Consider the following 15,519-nt stretch of genomic DNA (forward strand, 5'->3'; position numbering starts at 1 on the left):
GAAGACCATGAAGAGAAATATACACACATGATGAATGTATCCTCCCTAACTGAGAGGGAGAGATAGACACAACATTCTTGTCTTCACTTAGGAAGAAAGAATGGAGGATTGGGTAATCATATGGCATCGATGCTCTTTGAGTATGTGTAGGGCATCCAAGATAAGAGTAGGCAAGAGGACCGATATTCTTTGAGCGCTGAGAACCCAAGATAAGAATGGTCCTAGAAGGTCATACTCAGTGAACACGTGGGTGGGTATGTACCTTGAGAGACAATGATGGAGGTGTCTATAATCATTGGTCTCGCCAGCGTTGTAGCTCATGATCTCTTGGAGAGATGGAGTTGTTAATCAACGCCTTGCACTGTGACAATGTTGATTGATATGATGCTATACAGATGGGATTATCAATTCGATTCTTCTTATGAGAAATTCTTCAAATTGAGAATGACCAAGTATCGTTATGAATACCTCCCTAGTTAAGAGGGAGTGTTGAAGAAAACGTAACTAGGTTCGGTGTCCATAAATGTAATTTTGATCTTTGTACTTGTAAAAGAAAAGAAATATTATTTTTGTAAATTATAAAATGAGTTTCTTGCTCATTACATAGGTCCAACACATGTTGAAGTGCTATAGGAAAGTCAAAGAGTCAAAGAAAATGTTAAAGAGTTCTTCTTGAGCATATATGTAATGTATATGAGTCAACCTAGTGTCTAGATCAGCCCTCCAAGACAAGCACAATCCTCTTGAAGAGGGCAGCAAGCAGAACAATGAAGAAAGCAGTTATGTGAGCCTCAAAAATGAATTAAATAGCTAAAGAAGTCATGTCAGCTTGCAAAAAGGAGACACAACACTTCACTCTGTCATGTCGACTTATATAAAAGGCTAACCACTATATATATGCGGCTAGGGTCACCACAGAAAGTGCAGGAAAACTCGGATTCCTTTGAAACCTCGGATAAAGTACAGTAGCTCAGGAATTTCAGATAAGTGCAAGAGTTCAGGTTTTTGGATGGAAGGATCTCTGAGTTTTTCAGTGATGTCTCGACCTCCTCACAGTCTCAATGAAGCATTGTCTAGGCATGCTAAAACACAGTCCCAGTCTTAGCATATATGTGGTGAAATACACTCTCGGCATACCTCTGTCTCAAGCATACAGTCTCGGCATTTTTGTGAAGAAGAGGATCTTAAAGAATCACCCTCAGTCTCGGCATACACTTAAGATGCAATTATATTCTAAACATAGAAGTAATCATAAAGGCACAGTCACAAGCATGATGATGATCTCGGTATATATATATCTTAACATAAAGATCTCAGTGTTATGGTGATAATCTAAATGAAGGAGCGGCAATGATCTCAGTGAAGCAGCGACAATGATCTAGTTCTTACGATGAAGACCTCGGTGAGAGTGCAGCAATGATGTTGCAGCAGTAATGAAGATTTTGGTGGTGCAGCAGTGATGGCCTCAATGGTGCAGCAATGATGATAATCTCAACAGTGACCAAAGAAGAGGACTGGTGTCTTGGTCTCGGAGTAGCTAAATAGGTCTAGGGTCATGGTCTTGGTATTCGTCAATTGGAATCTCTATAAGAAGAATTTTGTGTGGGTTTTCCTCTCAAAGAGTGAGAGGTTTTGGCCCTGGCAGAAAGCCAACATCTTGTGTTCTTGTCTCTTTGTTTTGATAGCTATTTGATGAACGAAGAAGACACACTCTAATAATAATAAGTGAAGATTGTGCTAAGAAAAAAATTTAAAATACCTCACAAATAGTTATCATGAAGAAGAAGAATCTCATTAACTCTAATTGCCCTAGATTCTTCAACAGATGGATCTAGAAGAGGAGATAGTAATCCTCCTTGTCTTTGATGGATCTGGAACCCTTGCTTGTAGATCTAGTGCTTCAACCTTTTTGTGCCCTTGCTTCTTGATCCTGATGCTTCAATATTCTATGTGTTCTTGAGATGCCCTTCCTTGATGTGTCACCTTAGTTCTGATACCATGTTGAAGAATCTAGGGCATTTGGGTCATAGTGAGATTCTTCTGACAATGATAACAATTTGTGAAGTACATTTTACTTTTCTTATTAGCACAATCTTCTCTTATTATTATTAGTGTGCGTTCTTCTTACTTCATCAAACAGCTACCAAAACAAAAGAGACAAGAACACAAAATGCTAGCTCTTTGCCAGGGCAAAACCTCTCTCCCTTAGAGAGGAAAACCCCTATGCAAATTTCTCTTATTGAAACTTCAATTGACAAATGCCAAACCCTAGACCCTTGACTAGTAGATCCTCCAATCACAAGACACAGTATTCCATTTGTCCTTCAATTAATGCCTTCCTCTACTTTGCACCTTGATTTCTTCCTTCACACTTCTTCCGGCAATTGATAGCCCTTTTTCCGGCAACTGCAGAAACCCTAGGTCTCGTTAGAGACCTCTTTGATGCCTTCCTCTCCTTTGCTTGGCAATCTTTCTTCTTCTTGATATTTCGACTAGATAATGAGCCTCTTCTTCTGGTGTATCTCTAAGTTTAGAGGTTGATCCTCTTAACCCTAGTACAGATATGATTTCTTCACACGTGTGGCAGATCTAGGGCTTGAGATAGCCCTTTTTACTTGCTCCCTTCCTTCACTAGATGTGGGACCTCCTTCGCTTGAGATGGAGGCTTATTTGGAGTCACTTCTTGGCCCAATCGAACTCTATTGTGTTGCTGCCCTTGTGGATCTGATGTGACTGCAGAACTGCCCTCCTTTCTTCGCATGTGACAGAATTAGGCCCAAAAACAATCCTCCCAAACTCAGTTTCTCTTTCCTCTTCTTCGCTACCCTAGAATCACTTCAATGCTCCTTTTTCACACTTTTTTTCGTCCTTGCTCGTTGATTTCAGAGATGAGTAGTGATGCTTTTGTGAGGTCGAACTTCCCTATATATAGGAGATTGTCCCTCCTATTTGGGCTGACTTGAGCTAGTGAGGCCGACTTGACTTCAAGTGCACCAAAATTCATTCTTTGAGCTGACTTGAAGAGGAGACTTGTCCTTGTGCTTTGGAGGATCATTTTTGACACATATCTTTGACATAATTACATAGGTTACATAGTGTAACATGCCCACATGGGTCTTCAATAATTACATTGACTCTTTGACTTTCCTAGAAGCACTTAAACATGTGCTTGACCTATTAAATGGGCAAGAAACCCATTCTTGATAATGACAAAAATAATAATTCTTTTAATTTACAAGTACAAAGATCAAAATTACATTTTATGAAGACCGAACCTAGTTACACTTTCTTCAACAGTAACTAGATGATTACTCTCCAAATGTCAAGTCAACCCTTCAAGATTTCCAGAATAAGGTGCATCAAATTGTCTTCAATTAGGTCTGCAAAGAAGTCTACTTCAATTTTTCGTAAGGGTCGAATTTCGTTTTCTTCATCAGATCATGTCACAGGTAACACTTCAGAATGAGGGCTTCAGAACTTCGTCTAGTTCAACAGAGTTGTTGCCTCAGACTTCGTTGTCTACAACAAAGATATGTAGCCTAAGATTTTTGTATGCTTCCACAGATGTATCTTCTTCTGTGATGTGTCTTTTGGAGGGAGACGAAATGACCTATAAATAGTCTTCATCAATAGTGAATGGGTGTGTCCATAGGCAGGCCAACATGACTTCTTGTAGGGCCAACTTAGGCATTGTAATGACCCATTTTTTCGATTTATAGTCAAAAGGGTATTAGCATGTATACGATGTATGCATATGATAGCTACATATGCATACATTGCATGCCTTGCACTAATATACGTATTAAATAATTATGAAAAATGTTTAAACAAATAATAAAGAGGTTGAGTACCTAAAAAGATTAAGGGAGATATTACCTAAAATTTTGTTGAAAAGTGTAACTAGGTTCGGTCTTCATAATGACATGTGTAATTGTGATTTTATGTAATTGATGTAAAGAAGAAAAATAAAATTATTTTTGTAATGCTTGTCTCATGGGTTTCATGAGCAAGGAATTTTATTTTTAGTGATGGCTCCCATTGTGAGCCTTTAGGATTTGTCATCTAGTCATAAAATTCAATTTGAGTCTATGTCATGTATGAAGGACCCTTCTTGGGCATGTTACACATTTGTATGAGTCATTAAATAAGTATGAAAGCCCTCCAAGACAAGCACAAGACCTCTCCTTCAAGTCGGCTACAAGATGGAGTAAATAATATACACAAAGAGTCATGTCAGTTCACCCTCTTCAAGTCGGCTTATTACAGACTCCAACAACTATAAATAGGGCGGTGCGGATTTCAGTTGAAGACAAAATTTCGATGAAGCATAGTCTGAAATAGAAGTGTGAAAAAGGTCAATGAAGATGGTCCTACAACCAGCGAAGTAAGGAAAAGGAACAGCAAAGTTTTTGGAGTGCTTTGGGATTGTTTTAGGGTTGTTTCTTGTCACATGTGCGAAGAAAGGAGGCATCATATGTTGCAGAAAGAACCAAGGTTTGCAAGATTACTTGTGAATTCAAATCAGCAAGCCAAATTGGAGTCCAAGCGAAGAAGGTTAAGGGATTGGATCACCATATATCTCTCTCATGAGTGCTGCAACTAGGGTTTCCAAGGAGGCCGAAATAAGGTGTAGGTTTGATGCAAAAGGAATTCAAAGTTGAAGAGTAGCCACGAAGATGAAAGGAGCAGAAGGATTGTTTGTGTCTTGGTCTTGGAGTGGCAAATAGGTCAAGGGTCTTGGTCTTGGTATTCATCAATTGGAATCTCTATAAGAAGAAGAATTTGTTCAGGTTTTCCTCTCAAGAGTGAGAGGTTTTGGCCCTGGCTGATAGCCTATATTTTGTGTCTCTTGTCTCTTTATGGTTTATGCTTGGTAGTTGTTTGATGAAGAATAACATTATAATAACATAAGTAAAAGAAGATCCTAATCAAGAAGTAAAAAGCATTCACAAGCAGTTATCTAACTAAGAGACTGCACCTAATCTCAATGTCCTAGATTTCTCAACAAATTTGACACTCAAAATATACATAATAAATATTTCATAAGTATAAGATTAATAAATAAAATTAATACTCTCCATCCTGCTAATATAAGTATTGATCACCATAATATTAAAGTTATAAGTTAATAATTGTAAAATATATATAAATTCACTTTATTTAAATATTATAATTAAAATTTATAAAGTTATTTTTGATAATTAACATCACAAACATATTAATATATATACCTATAATTAAAATTTAAAAGTAAAAGTTATCCATTAAACATTTCAAACATATTAATATCAACACCTATTAAATCTATGTACCTCACCTTCCAGCAACACGTAACCTTATGACTCTCTAAATCAAATCTGTCGAGAGCGGTGGAAGAAGGCGGCGACTGCCTAGGAAAGATACTTATACAAGTACGCAGAGCACTGGAAGGGGGGAAGGGAGGAAGGAGAGATTGAAATTCTGAACTGAAGATTGGAATTCAGAGCTGAAGGATTGGAATTCAGAACTGGAGATTTGAGCAATTGTTCTTGAAGCTTTTGGGCACGGGGGCCAGAGTGCTTCAATTACGAAGTATTTTGGAGTTGGGTACCAAGGATTGTGCCCAGTTTGGCAGGGAGGATTTGGTCATTTTGTAACAGGAGCAAATTCGGAGCGACAAAAGCCCAGGATCGACATCAAAATCGAAAGCTAGGTACGTATAGTGAATTTAATTGGTAAATTCTGCGCCGAAATTGCATTGTCCATATTGTTAGAATTAATTTCCTAATTCTCCGAATTTAAAACCCTACAAGCATTTTGCAGAGACCTAAATATGCTATAAAATTTCAATTTTCTTTTGTTTTAAATGTCTGAATGGGACAAGACAAAAACAATTATACTTTTTACTTTTTACATAAGATTATGAAGACCAAACCTAGTTACAAAATTCAAAATGTTGGCAACTTGACATTGCTCGCATAATGGTTAATTTGCCAAATCAGCTTCTTTATTATTCTATGACGTATGAACAGTAGGTTTTGTTTCTTGCTCTCTCACTCCCAGAAAGAAAAACTCTTATCTCAAATACTCTTTCCCATATAAATTAGGTAGAACTGTATAATGTTGAGTTACGTCCCAATCTTGATATATGCTCTCGCATTTAGACCTCTATAATTTTCTTATGCTAAAAGCCGTAATTTACATATTATTTTCATCATATACTAATTTTCGAGTACTCCCATCATTTTCTTTGTGAAGTTCAAGCCCATGATATATGAAGCAAAAATCAAGTCCCCAGCTATCAGAACCATTATGTTATCAATAGACACTCTTAAATCATTACCACACAGAAAGTAAAGAATAAACTTTCAGGATATTGAATATCAGAACCATTATGTTATTAATAGACATCCTTAAATCATTACTACACTGAAAGTAAAGAATAACTTTCAAGATATTGAATTTTACTTGATCTGCAGTTATGAGAAGTAATGGCTCTGAGCTTATTTCCGCACCGGATTTGAGATTTGCAATCTTTGATATAATAGCCTCTGCCTGCAGTGAAGTCGGTGTATCAATATGATACTGATCAAAGAAAATCCCAACAGTTAATCACTAATGCATCAAAAGTCCTAATCCACTCTATCATAGGGCCAGTTCACAATCTGTACATCCATGGGTTCTAACCCACTTTTATGGCATCATATGGTAGAAACAACCGAAATTAGCTAGTAAAACAAATTATAGGGACTATTAACCAGAAAATAACAGCATAATGCAACATGCATGTATATTGAGAGAGAAACTTGATTAGAGAAAATCTTCAAGCTGAAAGGGAATATCTATGCTTTCAATTAGAGAGCAGCATCAAGCTCCATCACATTTTTATTCTCGAAACATATTCATATTTTCTATCCCAACGCCATATGCAAGGTGCCAATAAGTACTTTACAAAACAGTTACTAATAAAATATAACAAAGGAAATTGATCTTGAACTGTTAGATAAATGTGGACACTTTAACAAATTCCTACCTTGTAGATTATGAAAAAATATGAATCCAGTATTGAAGAAAACAATTCACACAGTAGAAAAACATGTTGCCTTCTGTATCAGAGGATAAATGTTGAATAGCCTTGAGGGTTAGCTCAAGCAGTAATAAGCCAGACACAAAATCTCTCCCCCAAAGTTGAGGAGGTCACAGGTTCAACTCTCTTGATCCACCTGTGGATAAGGTTCATAATCAGGGCCAATGGTTTACCCCATGTACCATCCATGGATAATAGGGAAGTACTCAAAGGGTATTCCACAAGGCTTTTTCCCTAGAAAAAGAGAATAATGCTGCTACCTTCATTCCATAAAATATGCCTTAAATTTTTGAGATAGGGTGAGTGATAGAAACAAGACACGACCAAATTGTTTTAATATTATAAAATGTTGATTTGGGTAGCATTGGATGTGCTCTAGCCATGAAAATTGGTGGAGAGGCTAAAGCACATGAGATCTCCAAGACCCAGAAATGGTTTGGACAAATTGTACCCAGTTTGAGAGATATTAAAATAATTAATATTTTAAGGGAGTTCCTAAGTCTAAACTTAGGAAAAATAAAATATTAATGGGTATTAATATAAAACTGGGTTAGAAGGTTCCAAATGTCATGGATCAAGCCAAATCTAATCTTAGCGATTCATTAGATATTTAATCTCGGTCGTTGAAGGACCAACGAGAAAAGTATAAGAAGAGGCTTGAGGGTCAGTTGGAGAACACACTAAAGTGATCAGTCATTCATTTTGCTAGAGCGGGGTTGCTAAGCAAAGTTGAATCAGTGATCAACAGTGAGGGGCAGTGAGTACGAGGCAAAGAGGCAGAGACAATGCTGGGAGACCAGCACAGAAGCAGAGAGAGCGAGAGCAGTAGTCAGTCCAGGCTACGCAGAGCCCAGAGAGACTACCTCATCCACGGAGAGGGCAGAGGGAGTGACGCAGAGGCTGCGCAGTGCCTCAGAGGGCTGACGCAGAGGGTCCTAGGGCTGACGCAAAGGCAAGAAGGGCCAACACTGAGCTTCAGTTGTGCCGGAGAGGGTTTCGTGGGATAGGTTTTCTGAATACCTGTTTCTAAATATAGAAATATTGTTGCCGTGTATTTTTCTCTATCGAGTGAGCCGGCTAGGCACCCAGATGTACTCAGAAAGACTGCATAATAATATAACCCTCTGAATAGCTGCACCGGTTTTCCCGCATTGAGTTTTTTCGGGGACATTTGTCCAAAAATAACGGTGTCACTTGTGTGCTTGTTTTCTTTCAGTTGATGATCTGTAGATGTTGAGACTGTACTTGTGCTTATTTTCAGTATTTATATGGTTAAATAACTTGTTAAGTAATTAAACAAGTAGGTGAAATAAACCAGATAGTACAGGAAGAATTTCTAACGGGTTAGAATTAGAAATTCCAACACAAAATAGAAAACCCAGAGATGGTCACTAATTGTTGATTTTTCTACACTAAAGATAGTAGAAATCGATTTTCTGATCTTCTAATTACTTCTAATGATCTTCAATTAATTTATCTTGTGCCACATATATCATTAAGCAATTATACACAAAATCTCAACAGTAAAGCAGTGAAAACAATAGAAACAAATATGATCGTAAGGAAACAGCCATGCATAATAGAGACAACAATTTTTCCATGGGAAACCCAAACTTGGGAGAAAACCCAGCAACTCTTCTTCTGGGAGAAATTCTTCTTGTTCAAAATAATAAGAGGGGGGTAAATCAGTATTTCTTTTCAGTTGTTAAATTATGCCAGTTAAGATCATTAATTAAACCAGAACACAAGATGTACAACAAAAGAATAATTTTATTAATAAGTGATCCATAAATTGTCGTGGATATTCCACCTAGACAATTCGTCACAACAGATCTGATAATATTATTTTAAAAAAATGTAATTCTACACTATTATCGTTTTATTAAATTTCTAGATCTGTAGATTTTACTATAATTAGTGCATGCATGCGAATAGAAATTATGTAGAAAATAGAGAATCGCAAAATAAAAGCTCTCACACACATAAGCCACAAAATATTATCTGGGAAACCCTTTCGGGAGAAAACCCAGCAGGAAGGTGAGGTCGCTCTGCGTTCTTTCTCTGTCTGGAAATAGGGTTGCAAGCACAAAGAAGTATGGTCTATGGCCCGTGGGTTGTTACAGTGCACAAATCCTCTATGTGTACTCTACCTCCTATCCCTCTTGGTTATTTTTTCTCAGTTATGGAGCAAATGCACTCGAAGAATGGAATGCCTCTTCCTTCTAGTGGCCCAGTTATAACACAGCCCAATAGCCTACTAGTGGTTAAGTTTGACTACATCAACTCTTAACTAGAGTTACAATATAAACTCTTCTAGAGTCTTTTACATCACAATCACGTGACTAGCCCCTTTTTCCATGAATAATGGGGGCTGATGTGGCATCCTCTCGAACCATGGTGGTGAAAACAGGAAGGTCAACTTCTGAGTGGCATAACTTTCGCATACGGACTCTGATTGATGTGCTTCTTGCGTCGTTGCAAAGATCTTTGTGTGTAGAATAGCTTAAAAAATGCAAGACTAAAGCGGCAAATTTTTACCCCCAAAAAACATTATTTGATGCCTCAAAATGCTCTCGGAAGGTTTCAGAACCCATTTGCCAAATTGGGTTCTGCTGGTAAAAACGGTCCCGTGAGTTGATTCCTCCACTTTTTCCACTCTAAATGCATCGAGATGGCTGACAAACAATGCAATGATCCAATCCGAATCAACAAGAATGATGAGGACTCCAATTCTATGATAAAAACTCAAGTTCCAATATGTACTCCTTCAGGACTCCAACACTAGACGAAGATTCCAATCCACAAGTACAAACCAGGGTCCAACCTGTACAACAAATTCAAGCTCCAACTCAGTCTACTTGAGGACTCTAATCCTCACTACAATCTAGGTTCCAACCTGGTTTTTCACAAGGTTCCAACTTCCAACCCTGTGTGAGGGCTCCAATCTTCTTGGGCTCCACCCCTCTCAATTCACTTCAGTTCTCCAAGGTAGTTTCAATGCTTCCTCAAGACTTCCAAAAGTTTCTTCAACAAGTCTTGAAGTATTTCTTCAACAATGTTATTGCTCCAACAATGCTTTACAAATTGCTCTAAGATCTACTTTAGCAAATGCTTCAAATGGCCTCCACGATACTTTAAGGTCTAGTACATTACAATGTCAACTCCAGCGCTTCATTGAAGGTGTCTCCAAGGCTCTTTATGTCTGCACAGAACGAACAAGGGCTTCATGTACCATCAGAAATCATCATATCACCAAAGTTTTTCAACTCTACTTCTTCTCATCTTCCTTTGTTGTACTTAGATTCCACAAGCCCTACAGGAATGATGTAAAGTGATGCTAGTATATGATGAATTAAGTCATGTAATACGCCTAGGTAATTTGGGACCTTGTCATCAAGTGAGTTTACTCTAGGAGGTTTTTTTACTTGGTTAATTATTATATCCTTAAGGGGCATAATAATTAATTGAGTTTTTTCTTCCAAACATAACCCCAAAGCCGGAGTACGGCTTGAAGGTGAGGCCTTCGGTGAGTCCTAGTGTCTAGAGTCATTGTATATTACCATACTAGATCACTCGTAAAATTTCATAGAATTTGAGTAGGTCTAGGGGTCATTTTTTAAATTTCCCGCAAAGAGGAAATTGGAATAAAATCTTAATGTAATATGTAATAAGTGATGTCTAGAAAAATTCTATGGGGTATGTGTGCTCAAAATTACACCTCTCACCCTCAACTTTATACTATGACACACTTTGAGGGGTAAAAAATAAGTTCTAGACCCTCAAAACCCATTTTTCTTAAGTTTTGTGGAAAATGTAGCAATAAATTAGTCCAACAATTAAATAAATTAGAGAAAATAAATATCCACACATGCTAAATGATATGGAAATGCGGTGGAAAATTATCCAAGAATTAAATAGTGATGTGGACTCCACTATCGACCAAGAATCAAGGAGAAACATGTGACAAAAAGGGAAATCGAATTTCTTGGAGAAGGACCATGAGTTCCCAAAGACAAATTGCATAAACTGTGGAAGATAGCTCGAGTTTCAAGTTGAGTTGAGTATTTGGTAGAGATTTGATTGAGTTTGCTTGAGATGAAGTGGGGAGTGGTCTCCTATCACTCCACTTCACACAACCACATGTCCCTTTCTCACTCCAATGTGTTCTCCTCAAGGATTGCATGGGCCTCTCTAGAGGAAATCGAATGACCACTTGGGAAATTCGAATTTGCATGTAGAGGCATTAGGATTGTCACCCATTTGTCTTGGGATTGTCACCATTTGCCTTTGGATTGGCTCCCAAACTTCTATATAATAGAGTCATGAACTCTCACTATGTATTCATGTTATAAGCTATTGGGGCTTGAGGAAACTAGCCATTTTGTACTTGCAATTTGCTAATATAATCAAAGACTTTCGGGCAATTTTGGTGGTGTTCTCTTGGCACTTTGAGGTGATATCTTTGCATACTGTTATTGTTATTATTATATTTCTTATGCTTTTGAACTCTATTAGCTTCTAATGCCATTGGTTGGATTGATGTGTGTAGAGCTATCTTGCACATGTTATTGATTTAGAAGTAGCATGCTTGGAGTGAGCTTGCCAAGTTATGTTTAGAGAAATTGTGTTGTTCTAATCCATTAGGAAAACTAATATTTGCTTCAAGTGCGTAGGGAAGATCTATAAAAAATAATTGTGTGCAGGAATATGTTTGGGCGTGGGAGAAGTCTCCCATAGATCAACTCATTCCCGGATGCTAGGTTGCTCAAGACTCACCAATTCTTTCTTCAAATATTTCATTAAAAAAAGAAGCAAGAGGGGAGTTCCTTTTCCAATATCTACTTGAATAACCATTTCATTCAAATTATATGGTTCTTCAATTTAGAGCTTTTCAAAGTTACATTTGTTATTTAAGAGAATTTTCCAAACTAGGCAAGTGATGGGGTTCACTCCTATCACTTGATTTGGTTTATTGTACATTATTTTGTATCATATTTGTTTCCTTTATACGCTCTCTCTACACTAATTGTCTCTTTGCTTTGCTGCCCATAGTTGGATTTTTTTGCAACAAGAGCCTTGAACATAAATCATTGAACGCTAACTAGTTTTCTCGTAGGACCTCTCAAGCATCCAAGATTCATTCTAAAGAGGTCGTGGACACAAGGAGTTGCAAAGGATAGGTTGTGGGCCTTTGTGGAGATTGTAATTTTCAGATTTTAGAAAGACATCTTAGGCCCTTGAGGTTGCTATTGTTTGGAGAGATATTTTAGCTATTTCTAGCTCTCAATCTTGTACAAATTCCCTTCAATCTTTTGGGCAGCCCTCTAAGAAGCTTTAACTCCATTGTAACATCATAATAAAAGATCTTTTTTTCTTGTGGGAGCTTGGGTTTTACCCAAAGCATCATTTCTCCTTATTTAGAAGGAAGATTTTGTGTGGGTGGATTAATTTGCATCTCTTATTTTCTAACTTTCCTTTTAGCTTATTTTGCATGCTTTAAAATTAACACAACCTCACCATCACATTTCGATTTCTAAGTTAGATCTTGCTACAAGTTCATTTGATGCTTTGCATTTCATTTTGCTTTGGAGTACAAGTTGATATTTTGCTTTAGAGCACTTATTTCTTACATCCAAGTATTTTGGAGTTATGTGGCAAGTTTAATTTAGTTGCTTAATAATATTGCTTTTCTTTTGGGATACAATTGCCTCACTATAGGCTCATTTTTTTATCTTGCTCACTTATTTTTCAAGCATACTTTACATGCAAGCATTGTACTCTTGGCTCCATATCATTTAAATTTTGCTTAAGTTTATTGGCATATCTTGAAGCAATTCACAATTTCATTTGAGCTTATGCTTATGTGTCTTGTACAATTTTGAAGTTATATCATTGTGAGCATTTCCATTTACTTGAGGCAATTCCTTTTTTGCAAAGCAAACTTACTTGTATCATTCTAATTCACTTGCAAGTTAATCTCCTTTGTCCAATTGAAGTTACATTTGCAATTTACTTTGAGCATCATCTCATTTCCATTATTTTGAAGCATTGCAAATATCTCTTGGGAAAATTTACTTGCATTACATTTAGGCATCTTAGCATAGTTTGCATTTTAATTCAATTAACCTCCAAGCATAATCTTGGTTGATAGACATCAGAGGGAAAAGACTTTCTTGGAAAATTCTTCCAATTGGTACGAAGTAAGGTAAAGAGTGTGTGACCCTGCAGTTATGAAAGTGGTTTGTCCCCTTGTAGGAACGAAGGCACAAGTTGGCTAGTAAGACTCAGGGGAAGGGTATCATTAACAATACCATCATGTCCTCAACCCCTCTTTCTTACAGTCACCCTAATTTTTACCCTTTGGCAAGAATTCAAGAGGAAGATCTCTTATTTAAAGTAGGCATTTAGCTTAAAATTAACCAAGATAATTGCATTCAATCTTAGTTAAGTGCATTTCATATTAACACACTTTACTTTCAAACTATTTTACTTGCAATTTATTCGCAGGTTTCTCATGATGAAAATGCCTTGAATCGATCATCTTGCAACATATCATTAGGCAAGTACCATGAAGTTTTAGTTTATTTTCATTTTGCTAATTATTTTATATTGCTTCTTTGCATGCTTTAGAATTGTGAATGGTTATATTTTGAAAACATTTCTTTGAGAGCAATTTTAAATCTTGCAAGTGATATCATCTTTTTCGAACATCTATTTGATTGACAGGGTTACTTGTGTTTCACTTTGAAACATTTCATTTCTAGAGAAAACATTATGTATTTTGAAGCAATATCGAAGGCACTGGTTTTATATGTTTATCCTTGATTTATGTGTTATTGAAGTATATTTTTATATTGCTCATAATCTCAAGTAATCCGAATTAACTTTGACATCTCCTAGAAACCTCACATCACTTTTAACTTAGCTTACCATTTAGGGACCACACCCCTTAGCTTGCCTGAGAGAGAGCTTAAACGGAGAGAGTTGGGAATAGGTGATAGCCCCATCTCTTGATTTTGCCACCAACCGCACTTTGTGGAGTTAAGAGCTTTTCTAACTAACTTAGGTGTGTGTGTGTGTGAGGCAGCAACAATATTCTTTTGGCCAGGAACGAGTCCTCTTATACCTGGGAAATCGACTAACTTTTGGTTTTAGCAAATTGGACCTTTAGGATTAGATTCTTGCTCAAGTGGTGACTCCACTTAATTCAAATTTTGCATTAGTTTCTACTAGGAAGCATTCACGGTGGTCTAGTTAGCCCCACTCTTGAGCCTACAAAGATTTTTAGAGCGAGGTTAAATAGACTCTCTCATAGTAGACTTATTGCCAATCTTGGGCAAGAGGCTATTTCTAATATCCATTTGCTTTTTCAAGTACAAGTAGAGCCTAACATCATGAATGATCTTTTTATTCCTTGTAATTTTGCTAACATAAATGGCTATCCCCACAATATCCCTGACAAGGCTATTGAAAAGTTGTCTTCCTTTCAAGGTAACAATGCCATTAGTGTTACATCACATGTTATGAATTTCAATGTCTGTATTTTCAAGTGGCGTAACACTACTAACCATGAGGATGTAAAGATGAGACTTTTTGTTCTCTCTTTAGAAGATGATGCTCATGATTGGTTCACTGAGCAACCTGCGAACTCTTATGACTCCTTACAAGCTATCATCACTGCTTTAATGGGAAAATTTGGAGAGAAGAGAGGGAATAGGCACTTGATCAACATTATTAGCAACATGAAGAAGAATGAAAATGAAACCATGGAGGAATTCAATAAGAGATTTAATGATTTGGTGAAGAGCATGTTTGCTACAGTTAAGCCTCCTGATGAGTTTCTTTTATGCTCGTATTTGGATGCTTTTGGTGTTGAAAGTACCTATGAGTTGAGAAGGAAAGAACCTGCAAATCTAGGGGCAGCTCAAACTCAAGCCTTGAAGATGGAAAGGGATGGAAAGGAATCAGGAAAGTCTGACATCCCTGGTTTCAATAGAGGGACATCAAAGTCTCACGATTCTAAAGGGAAGACCAAGGAAGAAAGTGCACATGATCCCATCAAAGAATTAATCCAACTCATTAAGACTATGGAGGCAAATCACACTACTCAAATGAATGAAAGGAATCAGGCTGGGAGATTCCAAAATCGAGGGAATGATAAATGGCAAAAGAAGGGAACTCCTAATGAGCATAGGCCATCAAACCCACTTGAGTCTACTAATTTAATTGATGATTCAATACCCTATTGTAGACCTTGTGATGAAATGCATGATGAAGCCACTTGTCCTTATGTGAGAAGGATTTTGGAAGGAGGAATGGTTGGGACAAGTGAGCAAATCAATGTGATTGGCAAAAAGCATCATTTGTCCATGGAAAATTGGACATTGTAGAAAATTGGACATTGTAGAGAATAACCAAAATATAAGAAGTCTCCATCTTCCCATAATGTGAAT

General features: G+C 37.1%; 1 protein-coding gene across 3 annotated transcripts in view; it reads right to left on the reverse strand.

Annotated features, from left to right (window-relative positions):
- Window positions 1–15,519, reverse strand: part of LOC149259773 (uncharacterized) — a 230,732-nt gene that overhangs the window by 70,739 nt on the left and 144,474 nt on the right. For all 3 annotated transcript variants that reach the window (XM_089377198.1, XM_089377189.1, XM_089377207.1), the window contains one exon: window positions 6,448–6,534. In XM_089377198.1, the coding sequence (XP_089233324.1) occupies window positions 6,448–6,534 (87 nt within the window). The remainder of the gene's footprint in view (window positions 1–6,447; window positions 6,535–15,519) is intronic.

The sequence above is a fragment of the Pinus tabuliformis genome, chromosome 6 (assembly GCF_031772625.1).
Source record: "Pinus tabuliformis cultivar Carrire ecotype Pingquan chromosome 6, CPIR1, whole genome shotgun sequence".
NCBI classification, from domain to species: Eukaryota; Viridiplantae; Streptophyta; class Pinopsida; order Pinales; family Pinaceae; genus Pinus; species Pinus tabuliformis.